Genomic DNA, 16,427 nt, shown 5'->3' on the forward strand with positions numbered 1-16,427 from the left:
CATCAATGACATTTAACATGTTAAAATTTCATTTAACAATTTGTATGAAAAGAAAGTTGAGAATGGTAATCACATCTTAAAACAGAATGTTTCTTCAATGCATGAATGACTTTTACTAAAACTCGAGCATTAACGTTTATTTCTGCTCTTTTTTGAACGCAACTGTCTACTTCCAGTATGTCTGTTTTCTCTGGACATACAAATTAGTTTATGCATGCAAGCCAATCCTAGCAATAAAATGATTTTTTTAAATTTAGACAAAATCAAATTAAAAAAATGTGATAAATAAAGAGGTAAATGTTTTTTTAAATAAGACAAAATAAAATTATAAACATAGATTCATTTGGAAGTAAATGATTTTTTTAATTAGACAAATTCAAAGTAAAAACAAGATTAATTAACAAGTAAATTATTTTTTTAATTAGAAAAATTCAAAGTAAAAACAAGATTTATTAACAAGTAAATAATTTTTTGTAAATTAGACAAAATAAAATTAAAAATAAAATTAAGATGTAAATGAGTTTTTAAAATAAGACAAAATCAAATCAAGAACAAGATTAATAAAGGAGTAAATGATTTTTAAAAATTAGACAAAATCAAATTAAAAATAAGGTAAATTAAGGCGTAAATGTTTTTTTATAAATTAGACAAATAAATTTAAAAAGTAAATGATTTTTTTAAAAATAAGACAAAATCAAATAAAAAAATACGAATCATTTAAAAGTAAATGATATTTAAAAAAATAGACAAAATCAAATATAAAATAGAAAGAGTAAGTTCACTTTTTTATAGAAAATAAAAAATGCAAATATTAACTTAAAAACTCTTCTGAACAACACTCCTAAATTTGTGTATGATTGTACGAAAATAGAAAATCAGAAAATAAAACAAAATGGTTGAAATGCAAGAAATACAATGTAGGGTTTTCTTATCACATCAATTGTTTCAAGATTTTATTGAATACACGGCATTTCTCAATTGTTCTTTTTATGTAACCCAGTTTCAACTGTCTGCCAATTTTACTGGCTATCACACTTTTCTAGTATAAATGTAAACATAACACATTAATATTCTATGCCAGCACTTTCTCTTAAATGACGATTGTGTAGTATAATCGAATTAGTATGCTGGCTTTACCAGTCCTCTGTTCTATTCAGCAACACTAGCATATTATTACAAACACTTTTCTACTCTGCATGTTCCACCCAACACCTGTATCCACTTTGTTATGTGTCAAGTATAAAAATGTTGGCTTTCTATCTAATGCACGTTTCCTGAGTGAATTCAATCCAGAAGTTGTGAATTCAATCCGATATTATTGATAATAATAAAATTAATGTTAATGTATGAATACCAATAAAACCTTATTTTATTTATTTTTGTTTTACAGACATACCTGCTTGAGTGCCTTGCCGAACTTGATAAGATATTTTTTAAATAAAAGAATATATCTTGCGTGCAAGTCGACAGTAACAGCTGTTCAAAAAAAAGGAGTTTCCATGATTCTACTCATTAGCAAATCTTCCGTGATTGTACAGAATACAATCACACAGATGGAGACACACATTTGGAAAAGATAGGAAATAGTTTCACTTCATTTGGGATAAAACAAAATTCAGAAAAATGCTAAAGAACTAACACGAGAGATAAACCTGGAAAAATACATAATTTATAAAGATTTAGGTTTCTAGAAATAAAGTTGAAATATGCAAGTTGATGGCGATAAAAAGTCATATTGTTGTCAAACATGTGATTATTCTACTTCTTGGAAATCAAATCTAATGACTCATATGAGAACTCACACTGGAGAAAAGCCATATTCTTGTGAACTTTGTGAATATTCTTGTTCCCATAAAGTAAGTTATGAAATACATATGCAAACACACAGTGGAAAAAAGCCGTTTTCTTGTAAAATATGTGAATATTCTTGTTCTGGCAAATCAAATCTTATGAGGCATATGAAAACTCACACTGGGGAAAAACCATATTCTTGTGAATTATGTGAATATTCATCTTCTACAAAGTCAAGTTTAGCAATACATATGCAAAAACACAATGGAGAAAAGCGCTATTCTTGTAATGTATGTGATTATTCTTGCTATGAGTCGTCAAATCTAGTTACCCATATTAGGACTCACACTGGAGAGAAACCATATTCATGTGAAATATGTGAATCTTCTTTTTCTCATAAATCAAGTCTTGTACACCATATGCGGACGCACAACACAAAAGAGTCATTTTCTTGTGACGTTTGTGGATATTCTTGTTCAGGGAAATCAAACCTAGCCAGACATATGAGGACTCACACTGGAGAAAACTCATATTCTTGCGAATTATGTCCGTATTCTTCTTCCCTGCGGTCAAATTTATTAATACATATGAAGACACATAGTTCTGAAAAGCCATATTCTTGTAAGGTTTGTGCCTATTCTTGTTCGAACCAATCCAAATTAATAATTCATATGAGAACTCACACTGGGGAAAAACCATTTTCCTGTGAACTCTGTGACTATTCCTGCTCTCGGAAATCAAGTTTAGTACTGCATATGCGGACACATAGTGGAGCAAAACCATTTTCTTGTAAAGTATGTGAATATTCATGTTCTCGCTCATCATATTTGCTGAAACATATGAGAATCCACACTGGTGAAAAGCCATATTCTTGTGAATTGTGTGAATATTCTTGTTCCATACGGTCAAGTCTGGTAAGTCATATGCGGACACATAGTGGGGAAAAGCCATATTCTTGTAAAGTATGTGAATATTCTTGTGCCCAGTCATCAAATCTAGTAATTCATATGAGAACACACACTGGGGAAAAGCCATATTCTTGTACAGTATGTGACTATTCTTGTGCTATTAAATCAAGTTTAGTGTCTCATATGAGAATTCACACTGGGGAAAAACCATTTTCATGTAAAGTATGCGATTTCACATTTCAAACGAAATACTATCTAAAAAAGCACATGCAAACACACAATTGAATCAGTAAATAACTTCATAAACAAACACGAAATAATTGCTTTTAACCAACTTGCCATGCTAGTAATGTCATACACTTTTACAATTATTGAATTGCAAAAAAATTCATCAAAGGTCAGAGTATCAATGCCTACTAGACAACACAATCTTTAGTCTCGAATTACAGCAGCTTGTCATTATATCTTGGTAGTGGTATCTGCTTCTTTACACAAAATATTTTTAAATGATATTGTAAAGTATGCCCAGAAAGGTAATAATGCAAAATTGATAACTTAAGCGATTATTTTAGTAATGTATTTTCTCAAACTCAGAGAGAGTTACAACCTTGATTGAAGTGAGTGTTCCTAATGGTGGCGGTCTGAACAAAGCTGAAAGAGAGAAACAGACCAAATACTAAGGTCTCATGTATGATGTGAAAAGAAACTAGAATCTGAAGGAGATGTCAATCATACCAGTTATCATAGGTGCCACAGGGCTTATGAAGAAGAACCTGAAGTCCTACCTAACTAATATTCCTGGTGAAACAAGTGCAGATCCAGACAATTGCACTTAAGGGAACAGCGAGGATACTAAAAAGAGCTCTCGGTTGGTTTCAATAAAAAGCAGGCAAATGTTGGCAGCTGGTTTGGCTGCCCCATACCCAGCATTACAATCTTCAAAGGAAGAAAATTAAACAAAATAAATTTTAGTTTGTGAAATTAATTACATTTGAAATTGACTATTCTTATTATGTAGTACTATATTATTATATAGTACTATTTTTATTACTATATAGTACATCGTGAATGCATATTGCGTTATTTTAAAAAAAGTTTTATCAATAACATTCTACTAGTACTGATGAACCTCATCGATACTCTAACAATAATTCTTCACAATCATGACAATATCTCCATGTTCCTACTGTCTGAAGTAATATTCGTTGGTATTTTATTTAAGAAAGTAATATCCGTTGGTATTTTAATTAAGAAAGTAATATCCGTTGGTATTTTAATTAAGAAAGTAATATCCGTTGATATTTTAATTAAGAAGATAATATCCATTGGTATTTTAATTCAGAAAATAATATCCATTGGTATTTTAATTCAGAAAATAATACCCGTTGGTATTTTTATTAAGAAAGTAATATCCGTTGATATTTTAATTAAGAAGATAATATCCGTTGGTATTTTAATTCAGAAAGTAATATCCGTTGATATTTTAATTCAGAAATAATATCCGTTGGTATTTTAATTAAGAAAGTAATATCCATTGGTATTTTAATTAAGAATGTAATATCCGTTGATATTTTAATTAAGAAGATAATATCCATTGGTATTTTAATTCAGAAAATAATACCCATTGGTATTTTAATTCAGAAAATAATACCCGTTGGTATTTTAATTAAGAAAGTAATATCCGTTGATATTTTAATTCAGAAATAATATCCGTTGATATTTTAATTAAGAAAGTAATATCCGTTGGTATTTTAATTAAGAAAGTAATATCCGTTGGTATTTTAATTAAGAAAGTAATATCCGTTGGCATTTTAATTAAGAAAGTAATATCCATTGGTATTTTAATTAAGAAAGTAATATCCGTTTGTATTTTAATTAAGAAAGTAATATCCGTTTGTATTTAGTTCAGAAATACTAGCCGAATGATAAAGCAAGCATGCTAGCAACTTTATTAGGGAGAGTATGCTAGGGCGGTAAGAGTTACATCTGATGAATTTTGTCTGTGGTACTATAATATCACCAAGCTTGTTTAATTTTTTTTTTGTAATTGATATTGTTATATATTCTGGAGTGGTTTTTAAGTAATGCAAATGACAAAGTAAACTCAAAACAACATTAATGAACAACTAATCAATCAAAATTTCACCTAAAAGTTGTTTTACTTTCACTCTATAGAAATCAAATTTTGAATATTAAATACTTAATTAAATTTTTACTTGTGAAAATGTCATAAACGAAGGTGGCGCACAATATATTATTTTCAAACTATGCATGTCATTGGTCATGGACAGAAGGCACTTTTTTCTCCTAATCGTGAAACTTAGAACTCCTTGGTCCGCTATTTCTATTCTGACCTAATTAAAAGTAAAAATCAATTACAAAATAATTTATTTTAAATGTCTATTTCAACCTTAAGGAAAGTATGTGTGAATATTTTTTTATTGAAATATTTTTAAGCAAAAATACTTTTGTTGTAAATAAAAAACACTTAAACATTTTTTATTACAATTCACCCCAAACAAGGCACAGTTCACTTTGATGTAAGGGACTGCTATCGGGGACATAAGTTGCAGGGGTACTCTGTAGGGAGTTGAGCAGCTAGATGTCTGTTCACATTACATTTGAACTTCTGCATGTCATTACAATTGGGAAAGCAGGAACCTAGAAGGAAGTTCAAAAGTCTAGAAAGAAGAAGCTATTACTATTTATTGCATTTAGGGATCTCTACTGTGTAGGGGTGAGATTTAGCTGCTTGTCGGGGGTATTTACATTGAGGGGATACAAGGGCTTGTAGTTCGTCGGAACATCACCATTGAAAAACTTAGAGAACAGACGGGGATGCTAACTGAAACTAAAAGAGGATGTCCGTTTTTGTCAGCAGAGCAATTGTACATCAGTAAACGATTATCAACTGGCATTGTCCATAGTTCCTTTTTATTTTTGGAAATTTGCTTCAACATCGTTCCACATGGCTTATTTGTTTATATATGCTTCTAAAAGCATTAACTATTGTTTGTATACAAATTTTTTTTTAAGTACATATCACCGAATGATCAATTTTCAATGACATCTGTGCTTTTCATGTTGGTTTTTAATACAAGAATAAAGTTATTTAATCTACTAAATTCGGTGCTTCTATATTGAACAAATAAAGCGAAATATTGATTTTCAAATGAAATAAATGGTATTTCTGAATTTTTGAGATGAGGATTGGTTGTTTGTATAATTTGGATTAATCAGACTACTGTTCTCGCCTTGAGTGTCACTTTTCACAACGTTTCACCCAATGTAACCTCCAACCTTCTTCAGGTGTTTCTTGCCGAACTCCAGAATGTTTTTGTCAGACTGAAATTTGGACAGACTTTCAAAGAGAACCATATATTCACATTACGGGGATAGCATGTTTTTGTTATATCAGCCAAGATTAGATAAAAGTCCTAAGTAATTCACAATTGTATTTTTTGGTCATCCACATTGAGAATTGAACCTTAAACCTTCAAGTAAATATCTAGTAATTCATATTTTACAATTGATTTTTCCTGAGTACTCTAGCCACTGCACCATAAGGACCCGCGTCACAGTGGTTAGAGTACTTAGATATTAAGTATATTAGAGGTTACATCGACCGAAACATTCTGAAAATTACACTCAAGATGAGAACAGTAGTCCGATGAATCAAAATATTTGAGATTTCAGAGTAAGGCATAACGTTCCTATATAAATTTATCATAAAGTGAGCACGTGTGTGTTTTACTATACACAGATTCAAAAAAGTTGTCAAAAAACAAATATATAACAAATAAATGTTATCAAAAGGCAAGATAAGTTACTTTTCTACTTAACTGGATAAGTTTTCAGTGTTATTAAAAAAAGAACTGTTCCTCATCAGGCGAGAGAAATAAAGTTTATATCTACTATTCAGAGTATCTTGTATTTAAATGAAAAAAAATATTTTTATTTATAAAAAATAATTATATATAGAGAGAGTGAGAGAGAGAGAGAGAGGATAAAGATTAATAATTGTACATTATGAATAAGTTTTAAAAGGAATAACAAAACAAAATCGAATTGAGTTGACGATTGTTTCGGAAACGATATTCATCTTATTACTATTTGCAAATAATATTGGCAATAATTGCCAATAATTTTTTTTTCATACTGTCTCCTTATCAGCACAAAGATACATAATTTAAGACAAAGCAAGTGAAGAATCTCTTTCAATAAATAAGCATATTTATTTATTAAAATTAAATTCAACATTTCAATGCATTAGGAAATATAGGTTTCTTTTTTCTTTTAATTTTTTGTATCATCTGAAGGAAAACGTGCCAAGCATTACCACTGCTATGGTGTGTGATATAAATAATAAGAACCAAGAAAAAAATCTATATTTCCTGATGAATATGATGTTATGAATTAAAATTTCGAATTTAATTTTAATAAATAAATATGTTTATTTATTGAAAGAAGTTCTGCATTGTTTAGTCTTTAAAACTTTAAATTTTTGAATTTTGCATTCTATATCAACAGTGCTTTAAACGGTAGACATTCTTTTATTGATATATGTATAGGGTGAATCACATTGAAGTAGCCCGATCTCTCTAATCTTTCTCTTATTGATCAACTGACACCACAATACAAAACGCAATTCCTTTTCCAACAAGATTACGCTACATGCCGCACATCTCACATATCACTGACACGAGTTCATGGCATGTTTACGGAAGAGAGAACAATAAGCAAAGGGTTATTGCCACTATGTTCCCCGGACTAGTCATCATGTGGTTTTTATCTTTGAGAGACTTTAAAACAAAAAGTTTATGCAAATAATCCTCACAATCAAGACTAACAAAAAGAGAACATTACCAACGCTATCAGGAGAATCACTACGGGCAGCATCTGCAAACGTTGTTATAAGCGTGTCAAGAATGCATGGATGTCAATGGAGAGCAATTTCAGCATTTTTTTTAACACTACAGGTAATTTAAACAATAAAAGAATGTACCTCCTCTCTACTACATTTTCTGGGCTACTTGTAAGTGTGTCAACCCATATATATAATATATATATATATATATATATATATATATATATATATATATATATATATATATGTGTGTGTGTGTGTGTGTGTGTGTGTGTGTGTGGCACAATGGCCAGCCCCTTTTTGGGGAAGCTGGGGGCTTCTACATTAATAAACATTGTGTCTAACTTGGCCTGCACTTATGTGGAGGCAAACACACACACATTTCAATGTGGACACATTTTTTTAAAAAGGTTAGAGAAGAGCCTGTCGCGTGGGTTTGAAAGACAGGTGTTATGAAACTTTTAGCGGTGTCAGAATCATTCAAGAATGGTCAGACTTTCACGTGGATATCTGAATTTGAAAAGCAAAGCATTGCGTGAAACGCATATTTCTCTCTCTCTCTCTCTCTCTTATTCTCTCTCTCTCTCTCTTTCTTCCTTTCTCTATTTCTCTGATTCACTCCCTTCCTCTTTCAATGAAGAAAATATAATTTCGTTGTTGTAAAAACAGTTGAGGCTTGCACCCCACACGCAGTGGGTCGACTAAATATGCTTCCTACTTGTTAACTGTTAAATAAATTATATATTTTTATAAAAATGCATTTTTTCGCTATTTTTATACAAGTGTTCGATTTCAGCATGTCATTAATGCAACGACAAAAAGATGCCTGTAACGACACAATGAAGAAGCGAGCTATGCATGCCATTATAGCCGACGACATATTGATCCGTTTTCGTTGATGTTTCTAAAATGTGCCTATCGTTTAGATATCATTGGATATCGTTTATTCCTCGAGGAGCTGGTTGCTGTCATATTATGAGTTATGTCCCCTTCGGTCAACTCTTTAATATAAAACAATACAAGAGTTGCGTGCCTTGTGGGTAGCAACAATAAATACATGGACTTGCTCCATGGCTTATCACGCTTAAATGTATCTTGTCCTCTGGTGTTTTTTTAATAAGGTTCATCCCGTATCATATAGTGAAACTAACATAATCAGACATGGTGGCAGCTGCGGGGATTTTCTTAAAAAGAGAAAAAAGAAAAGAAATCCATCCACAAATAGAATGAACGCAAAAGAAAACATCAGTCTTAATGTTGCGTGTAAACGCACAAGGAGACAAGGACAAGCGGCATCTTAAAAAAAAAAATCGATGCACAAAGTAAGTTCGCCAATTTCATTCAGTCGTGTCATTGTTTTGTTTTCTTTGTCTTTTTTTATTTAAAATAAAGGGGGTATTAGTATAATAATAATATATAAAAAAAAATAATTAAATTAAAGTAAAATGAGTTCTAATGCAAGCGAACCTGTTTTGCACTGGGGGTCTGAGAATCTATTTGAATCGTTCAGATTCTTCAAGCAACGGTGCACATTATATTTCTCAGCAAAAAATATTCCCGTCGAGAAGCAGGTTGACCACATTCTACTGCTGTCTGGTGAGGAAGGTTTACAGCGATATAATGCCTGGACATTTGACAATGATGCTGATCGGACGAACCCGGAGGCAATTTGGCGTAAATTTGAGGAGCGTCTAGAGCCCCAAACTAATTTTCGTATTGCACGCTTCTATCTGCGTAAATATAAACAGAAGAATACGGAAAGCATTGACGACTTCATGGCGAGATGTAAACTACAGGCAAAAAAATGCAGGTTTAGGGATAACCAGGAGACTGAAGAACGTCTCATTGAACAAATGATTACCGGCACCAGACACACGGAGTTACATAAACTTCTACTTTCGAAAGGCATGGAGCTTACACTCCAAGAGGTCTTAAATAGTGGTTGAACGCACGAAGCGTCCCTTAACCACATGCGGCAAATGGCTGAAATTCGAGGCGATTGTCAGGAAATTAGTGCAATAAGAACAAGCCAGTGTCGACGTTGTGGAAATAAACATGAAAGAGAAAAATGTCCAGCCTGGGGCACCACATGTTCAGCGTGTGGCAAAAAGAACCACTGGGCGAACGTCTGCACTAACAGAAAGTAGGGCACAAGAAAATACAGCCAAACAAAAACGACGAACAGCCAAAAGCAGTCGCAAGAAAACAGATACAGAAAGCGGAACAGTAAAATCTGCTCAGTAAAATCTGAGCCCAAGGAGATGTATAGAGAATTTGAGCAGTTAAACTTTAATGCGATTCATCAGCCAAAAGACGAGCGTACTGAAATAATAACGGAACTTAAAATAAAGCTTCCCAATATATCAGGCACTCAGATACTCAAAGCAAAGGTGGACACAGGTGCAGAAGGGAATACGCTTCCTCTACAAACTTTTCGAAACATGTTTCCCAACAGAGTTGATGATTTAGGACAACCCATTCCAGGCTCCACAAAGAAAGAGCACACGATTCTGACGGCATACAACGGCTCAAACATAATACAGCATGGATCGATCTACATAAAATGCGGACACAAAGACAAGTGGAAAACTTTAAAATTCTTTGTAGTCACAACAGAAGGGCCTACAATCATAGGATTACCTTCTCTCAGAGACTTGGAGCTGATAAGCCTCCACTACACCATTCAACAAAAGAAAGATCCGATTAACTCCGTCAGCGAATTAAAAAAAATGCATATGCAAGTCAGTTCGATCGCATAGGACATTTTAAAAGTGACTACCACATCGTCCTAAAATCTGATCATCCTCCGAGGAAATGCCCTATCCATCTTAGAGAAGAAATAGAAGAGGAGTTGAAATCCATGGAAGCACAAAGCATCATCAGAAAGGTCACTGAACTGACTGAATGGGTCAGCAGCATAGTATATGTTCGAAAGAAGAATGGACAACTTCGCTTATGCCTTTACCTAAAGGATCTGAACCGGGCAATAATGAGATGTCATTACAAGACTCCCACCATGGAAGAGCTAGCACACGAGCTATCAGGTGCTCAACACTTCTCCAAGCTAGATGCCAAAAACGGATATTGGTCCATACCTCTTCACGCAGAATCCCAATTATTAACGACCTTTAACTCACCGTTTGGGAGATACTGTTTCCAAAGAAAGCCCTTTGGTCTGGTAATGTCACAGGATGTATTTATGCAGAGAATGGACATGATACTGGAAAAATGCCCTGGTACAATTGGATTAATAGATGATGTTATCGTCTTCGGAAAGACTAAGGAGGAGCACGACAGCAACCTCCACCGGCTTATGGAAGTAGCACAAACGGAAGGATTGTGTTTTAATGGTGATAAATGTGAGATAGATCAAAAGCAGATAAGCTTTTTGGGGGCTATCTATGACAAGAACAGCATTAAACCAGATCCTAGTAAGGTAGAAGCTATAAAGCAGCTTTCCAGCCCTACCAACGTCAAAGAATTGCAAAAAGTGTTGGGAATCATCACTTACTTGTCACCATTCATTCCGCGCCTATCAGACTTAACTGCACCCATGAGAGATCTGTTAAAATAAGAAGCAGACTACCAGTGGACTGCCAGTCACCATAAGGCTATGCAGAAAATAAAGGATGAGATCTGCAAAGAAATGTCTCTCGCTTACTTTGATCCAATAAAAGAGACAAACCTACAGGTAGACGCCTCAAACAAGGGTCTAGGTGTAGTACTCTTGCAAGAAGGAAAGCCCATTGCATTTGCATCAAAAGCTCTAACAGCAACAGAACAAAGGTATGCAAACATAGAGAGAGAGCTTTTAGCTGTAGTTTTTGGCTGTGAGCGCTTCAAAACATACCTATATGGAAGCAAATTCCAAGTAGAAAGCGATCACAAGCCGTTGAAAATGATCAGCTTAAAAAATCTAATTGCTGTTCCACCTCGTTGCAACGCATGCCGCTCCGCCTACAAGGATATGACATGACCATCATGTATCGCCCAGGTAAGGAAATAACCCTGGCGGATGGATTCTCCCGACTACCCAACAGAAGGAGTAACGAGGAGATCGACCTTGATATCCGAGTTAACTTTGTCCAATCTTCTGCTAAAAAAGTAACACAGATAAAGCTAGCAACGAAAGCCGACCCTATACTCTGTGAACTTAAGGAAACCATCCTGCACGGCTGGCCCAATATATTCAGGGAATTAAGCAAAAACTTGCAGCCATATTGGTCGTATCGGGATGAGCTGGCCATCGAAAATGGAATTTTGATGAAGAGTAATCGGATAATTATACCCAAAATGATGCAGCAGGAAATCCTACAAAAAATCCATTATGGTCATCAGGGTATGGAAAAATGCAAACTGCGGGCAAAAAGTTGTGTCTTTTGGCACAATATTAATAAAGATATAGACAGCATCACACAACAATGTACCACATGTCAACAGCACCAAAAAGCCCAGAGTGCAGAACCTCTGATGCCACATGAGATTCCTGTAAGGCCCTGGCAAGTAGTGGCCACTGACCTGTTCCACAGTGAAGGGCACAATTACCTGCTGATGGTGGACTATTACTCAAAGTTTCCCTTTGTGAGGAAATTAAAGGAATTTTCCAGCCAGGAAGTAGTCAAATAATAAAGCAGATATTCGGTGAACAATGGATCCCAGAAAGAGTCATCAGCGATAATGGTCCTCACTATAGCTCCAGTCTTTTCAAACAATTTGCAAGCGAATGGGGATTTGAACACGTCACATCATCCCTTAGATACCCCCAATCAAACGGTCTGGCCGAGCGCTGTATACAAGCCATAAAATCAGCGATGCAAAAGGCTGCCTCAAGTAGTCGTGATGTAGACATGGTATTGCTGTGTTTACAGTCAACCCCAATCGACCATGCAATTCCGTCACCAGGTGAATTGCTATGGAACCGAAAGCCGGTGGGAAACTTACCAGTGAAGTGCCCCAACAATTCGAACCAAAAAGAAAAAACAGCAACTCGCCTCTATCAAAGGCAATCCTACCAAAAGTCTCACTATGACCAACACACCCGAGAGTTACCAGAGATACAGGAAGGACATATGATCCAGATTCCAGCAAATGGTCTCCAGCAGTCGTCACACAGAGATGTGTCGAACCAATATCATATGCGGTGCCGACTCCATCGGGGATGTCACTTCGCAGGAACCGCAGACATCTGAGAACAGATAAGTCTGCAACAAGGCTGAACTCCAAAACGTATGCAGCCACACCCATGATGACCTCAGAATCAAACGATTCGTCAACGGATTGTATACCCATGGAGCATACCAGCCCCAACACAACCAATAACAGACCCGGTACAAATACGCCCCACAAAACACTGAACACTCATCCTGGAACACAGAAAGTATCCAGATCCGGTTATATAATAAGACCACCCAAAAGATTTTCTGATGATGAGAACAGCCGGGCTGTTCTACAGCCCATAGTTGAACACTCACACTATTGTACTAGTGTCAAGGTTCCTCCCTTATGTAATTGTTATTGTTTTTGTTTTATTTTTCTTCGGAAAAGAGGGATGTCATATTATGAGTTATGTCCCCTTCGGTCAACTCTTTAATATAAAACAATACAAGAGTTGCGTCCCTTGTGGTTAGTAAAAATAAATACATGGACTTACTCCATGGCTTATCACGCTTAAATGTATCTTGTCTTCTGGTGTCTTTTTTAATAAGGTTCATCCCGTATCATATAATGAAACAAGCATAATCGGACAAAAGCTGTTTGGATTTTTTCATTCTTTTTACAGTAAAATCTAACGAGAATACATAAATGTTTCTGAGTCGCTACATCAGTGGATTCATCCACAAGTAAAACATATTTTTTGTCTTTCAAATCATTTTTCAGTTCTTCTTTTAGTGCAGCCGAAATCACATTTTTAATTATTTCAGTGCACTTAATTCTATGCACGTTTATATTTTCTAGAACACTTTTTCGCTATATTTTTTCACAATCTCACCAATATGGTCAACTGAACGGGTTTGTAGAGGACTAGGACATATAAATCCTAATCCCGTTACAAAAGAAAATAATGAAACGAATAAAGTAAACAATAACTCAATTGCGGAATGAAATAAACATGTCGTTTATTTTCTGTTGGAAATAAAAATGGTTTAGGTGTAACACGTGTTCATTCAGGCGTTGACAACTACATGCGTGGAAAAGAAAGAAATGAAGTCGAGGGCGAGAAATGGCCGTCCCACATGTAAAAAGGAAAATAGAACAGGGAGTGTTTGCCTCAGCAAAACCGTGCGTTCATAATAGCAGTCGTCCACATGGAAAAGTCTTCAAACCAAGAGCTATGGACGCCGAACTTGCCTGGTTGACGAAACCAGGCGAAAGAGAAGAAAGAGGAAGTTGAATGGTTGTGTTGACTTTTATATCGGGGTGAGTGTTCTGACTGCGCATGCCTAGAATTACTTTCAGGGGAAGTGACGTTTCGCATGTGTGCGTACTTGTGCGCGTATATGTGCGTACATGTGTTTGCGTGTATGAGGATGTGTATATGCGTGCGTGTGTGCGCGTATTTGCGTGTGTACATGTGGGTGTGTATATGTGAGGGAAAACATGTTCGAACAGATTGAAGAATGGCAAACTATACTTAAACTATAAGTTTTATTTCTGCTTCCTTTTCTTAGTAATTTGATTTTGTACATATAAAATTATCAAGAGCACCTTGTGAAATATTCCTGTTTGGTGTTTTATCTTGATGTTTTTTTTTGTTGTTTTTTTTTTTTTTTCGTGTGTTGAAATATTGCTTTGCTTAGGTAAAACTGTCACTTTGCAGAATACACAGTACGTTCGCTGACAATTATCAGCACTTTTGAGCCATGGATATGACTTTTCCCAGGCTTTATTATATTTACGCCCAGTTTCATAACTATTTTTCTACTTGGGGATTTGCTTTTTAAAGGGATTACGAAGAAAAAAAAATTAATATTTGTCCAATTCAAAGGCTAGACTTGATGAATAATGTGTGTGTGTGTGTGTGTGTGTGTGTGTGTGTGTGTGTGTGTGCTTGGCACTAACCTTTGTTGCTAATAGTAGTAGTAATGCTGTTCCTTGTTGACTTAGTGGCAACTTCAATGAATGAAAACTGAGCTGTTTCATATTTGGTCAGCTAGCTGTTATATATATTGGAATCAGTTGAATTCAAGAGAATAATAGACAAGCCATTTTCATTGGTTAAGTATTTGTGATTTCACACCTACATGTAAAATCATGAAGTGGATACACCATGCTGTGAAAAAGAAAAAAGGAAGAGTAATCTACAGGGTAGCAGTAGCTCATGCAACCTTTTTATCAGGTCACATTAGAAGTATGGACTTCAAAGATTGTATTTGGCTTTTTTCCAATTATTTTAATTTCAATTTGATAATTATTAAAGTTATTTTAATTCACATGATTTTTAAAAGTTTGTAATGCTTATAATAGTTTGGTTTTTAAACTCTTCAATTTATTGTTTATAAATTTATAGAATTAACATAATTGTTTGAGTTTTCAGTTTTCCCTTTTATTTTTTTCATTTCAATAAATATTCGATTCATAATAAATTATATATATATATATATATATATATATATATTATATATATATATATTTTTTTTTTTTGAAAAACTTTGACTCATCTTCTTGGCACATCTCCAAATTCATCCTCGAGCACTCAATGTGTTCTCGTTTCTGGAATGGTGTGAGCAACCTGGGAATCCATCTGGCAGACACATGCATATGCAAATGGTCATGAATGATAGTTTCCACAGACCATGTACTAATCTTGACATCTTGGGCTATTTGGCCAATAGTAATGCGCCGATCTTCCAAAATGGCAGCCTCAATTTGATGGACAGATGCCTCATCAATGGCAGAAGAGGAGGGGGGGGGCGACCAGGTCTGGGAGCTGTTTCCACAAACTTCCGGCCATGTTGGAATTCATGATGCCAGCGTTTTAAAATGTCATATGATGGGGCATTATCACCATAAGTTTCTTTCATTTCATCAAAAGTCTCCTGTGGTGTGTGTCCTTTCAAATACAAAAACCGGATCACTGCTCGACATTCAACAGGCTCCATTTCACACCTGATTCAGTTTAAACACCTGTAAAACAGAAACCACAATTAGTTAATAACTGTAATTTACCACATAACCCGTAGAGATATAACTCATTGCACATGCAAAATTTCAACTAGATCAGAAGTGGGTCAGGGGCATTACTTATTGCACGACCCTCGTACATCTATGTGTCAAAGTAGATGAATACCCTTAGCTATCTCTATTAAAAATGTAATTCTACTTTTTCAAATGATTAGGTGTGAACATCCAGAAAGTGATATTTTATAATTTAAATTAGGTAATTAGTTTTGCATATAAATCAAACATAAAATGATCCTCCATTTTCGGGCCATCATAACTTTTTAGAGTAGTTAACTTTTTTCTATATCTTAGTCTGATTGGCAAAATCGTGAAACCAGATGAAATCGCCTTAAAAAGTGAAAAGCACAGAATTTATTTCCGATAGAAAAGGACAGACTAGATAAAGTATAGTATCAAAACAGATACTACTCTTTAACATAAACATTGATTCACGATGGGGACGGATTACAATAAAAGAAATGTTTATAGGCGATATAAAATTTTTAAAAGAATATGCCATTAGTAACCCTTTGGAGTTAGCATCTATTTAGTATTACACATGAAATTTGAAGAAAACATTTACAATGAGTAAATATGCTAGTGTAATCGACAGATTTCTAAGATGATGGCATGATTGAAAGATAGTTGGTTCCTATTTACAATGCCTCCCCACGGGACAGAGTTAGACACCAGGGTCGTTT

The 16,427-nt window shown here is 34.5% G+C and overlaps 1 protein-coding gene across 1 annotated transcript; it reads left to right on the forward strand.

Moving 5' to 3' along the window:
- Positions 1–1,394: 1,394 nt before the first annotated feature.
- Positions 1,395–5,894, forward strand: LOC145269430 (uncharacterized). The gene has a single exon (XM_080125106.1). The coding sequence runs from the start codon at positions 1,707–1,709 to the stop codon at positions 2,982–2,984; it is 1,278 nt and encodes a 425-aa protein (XP_079981232.1). The 5' UTR covers positions 1,395–1,706; the 3' UTR covers positions 2,985–5,894.
- The last annotated feature ends 10,533 nt before the right edge of the window (positions 5,895–16,427 follow it).

This window comes from Euprymna scolopes, chromosome 45, assembly GCF_053919585.1.
Source record: "Euprymna scolopes isolate OS-2025 chromosome 45, ASM5391958v1, whole genome shotgun sequence".
Classification (NCBI taxonomy): Eukaryota; Metazoa; Mollusca; class Cephalopoda; order Sepiida; family Sepiolidae; genus Euprymna; species Euprymna scolopes.

What these genes read in the sequence shown, in the direction of transcription:
- LOC145269430 (XM_080125106.1), top strand. Translation starts at nt 1,707, where the DNA reads ATGCAAGTTGATGGCGATAAAAAGTCATATTGTTGTCAAACATGTGAT.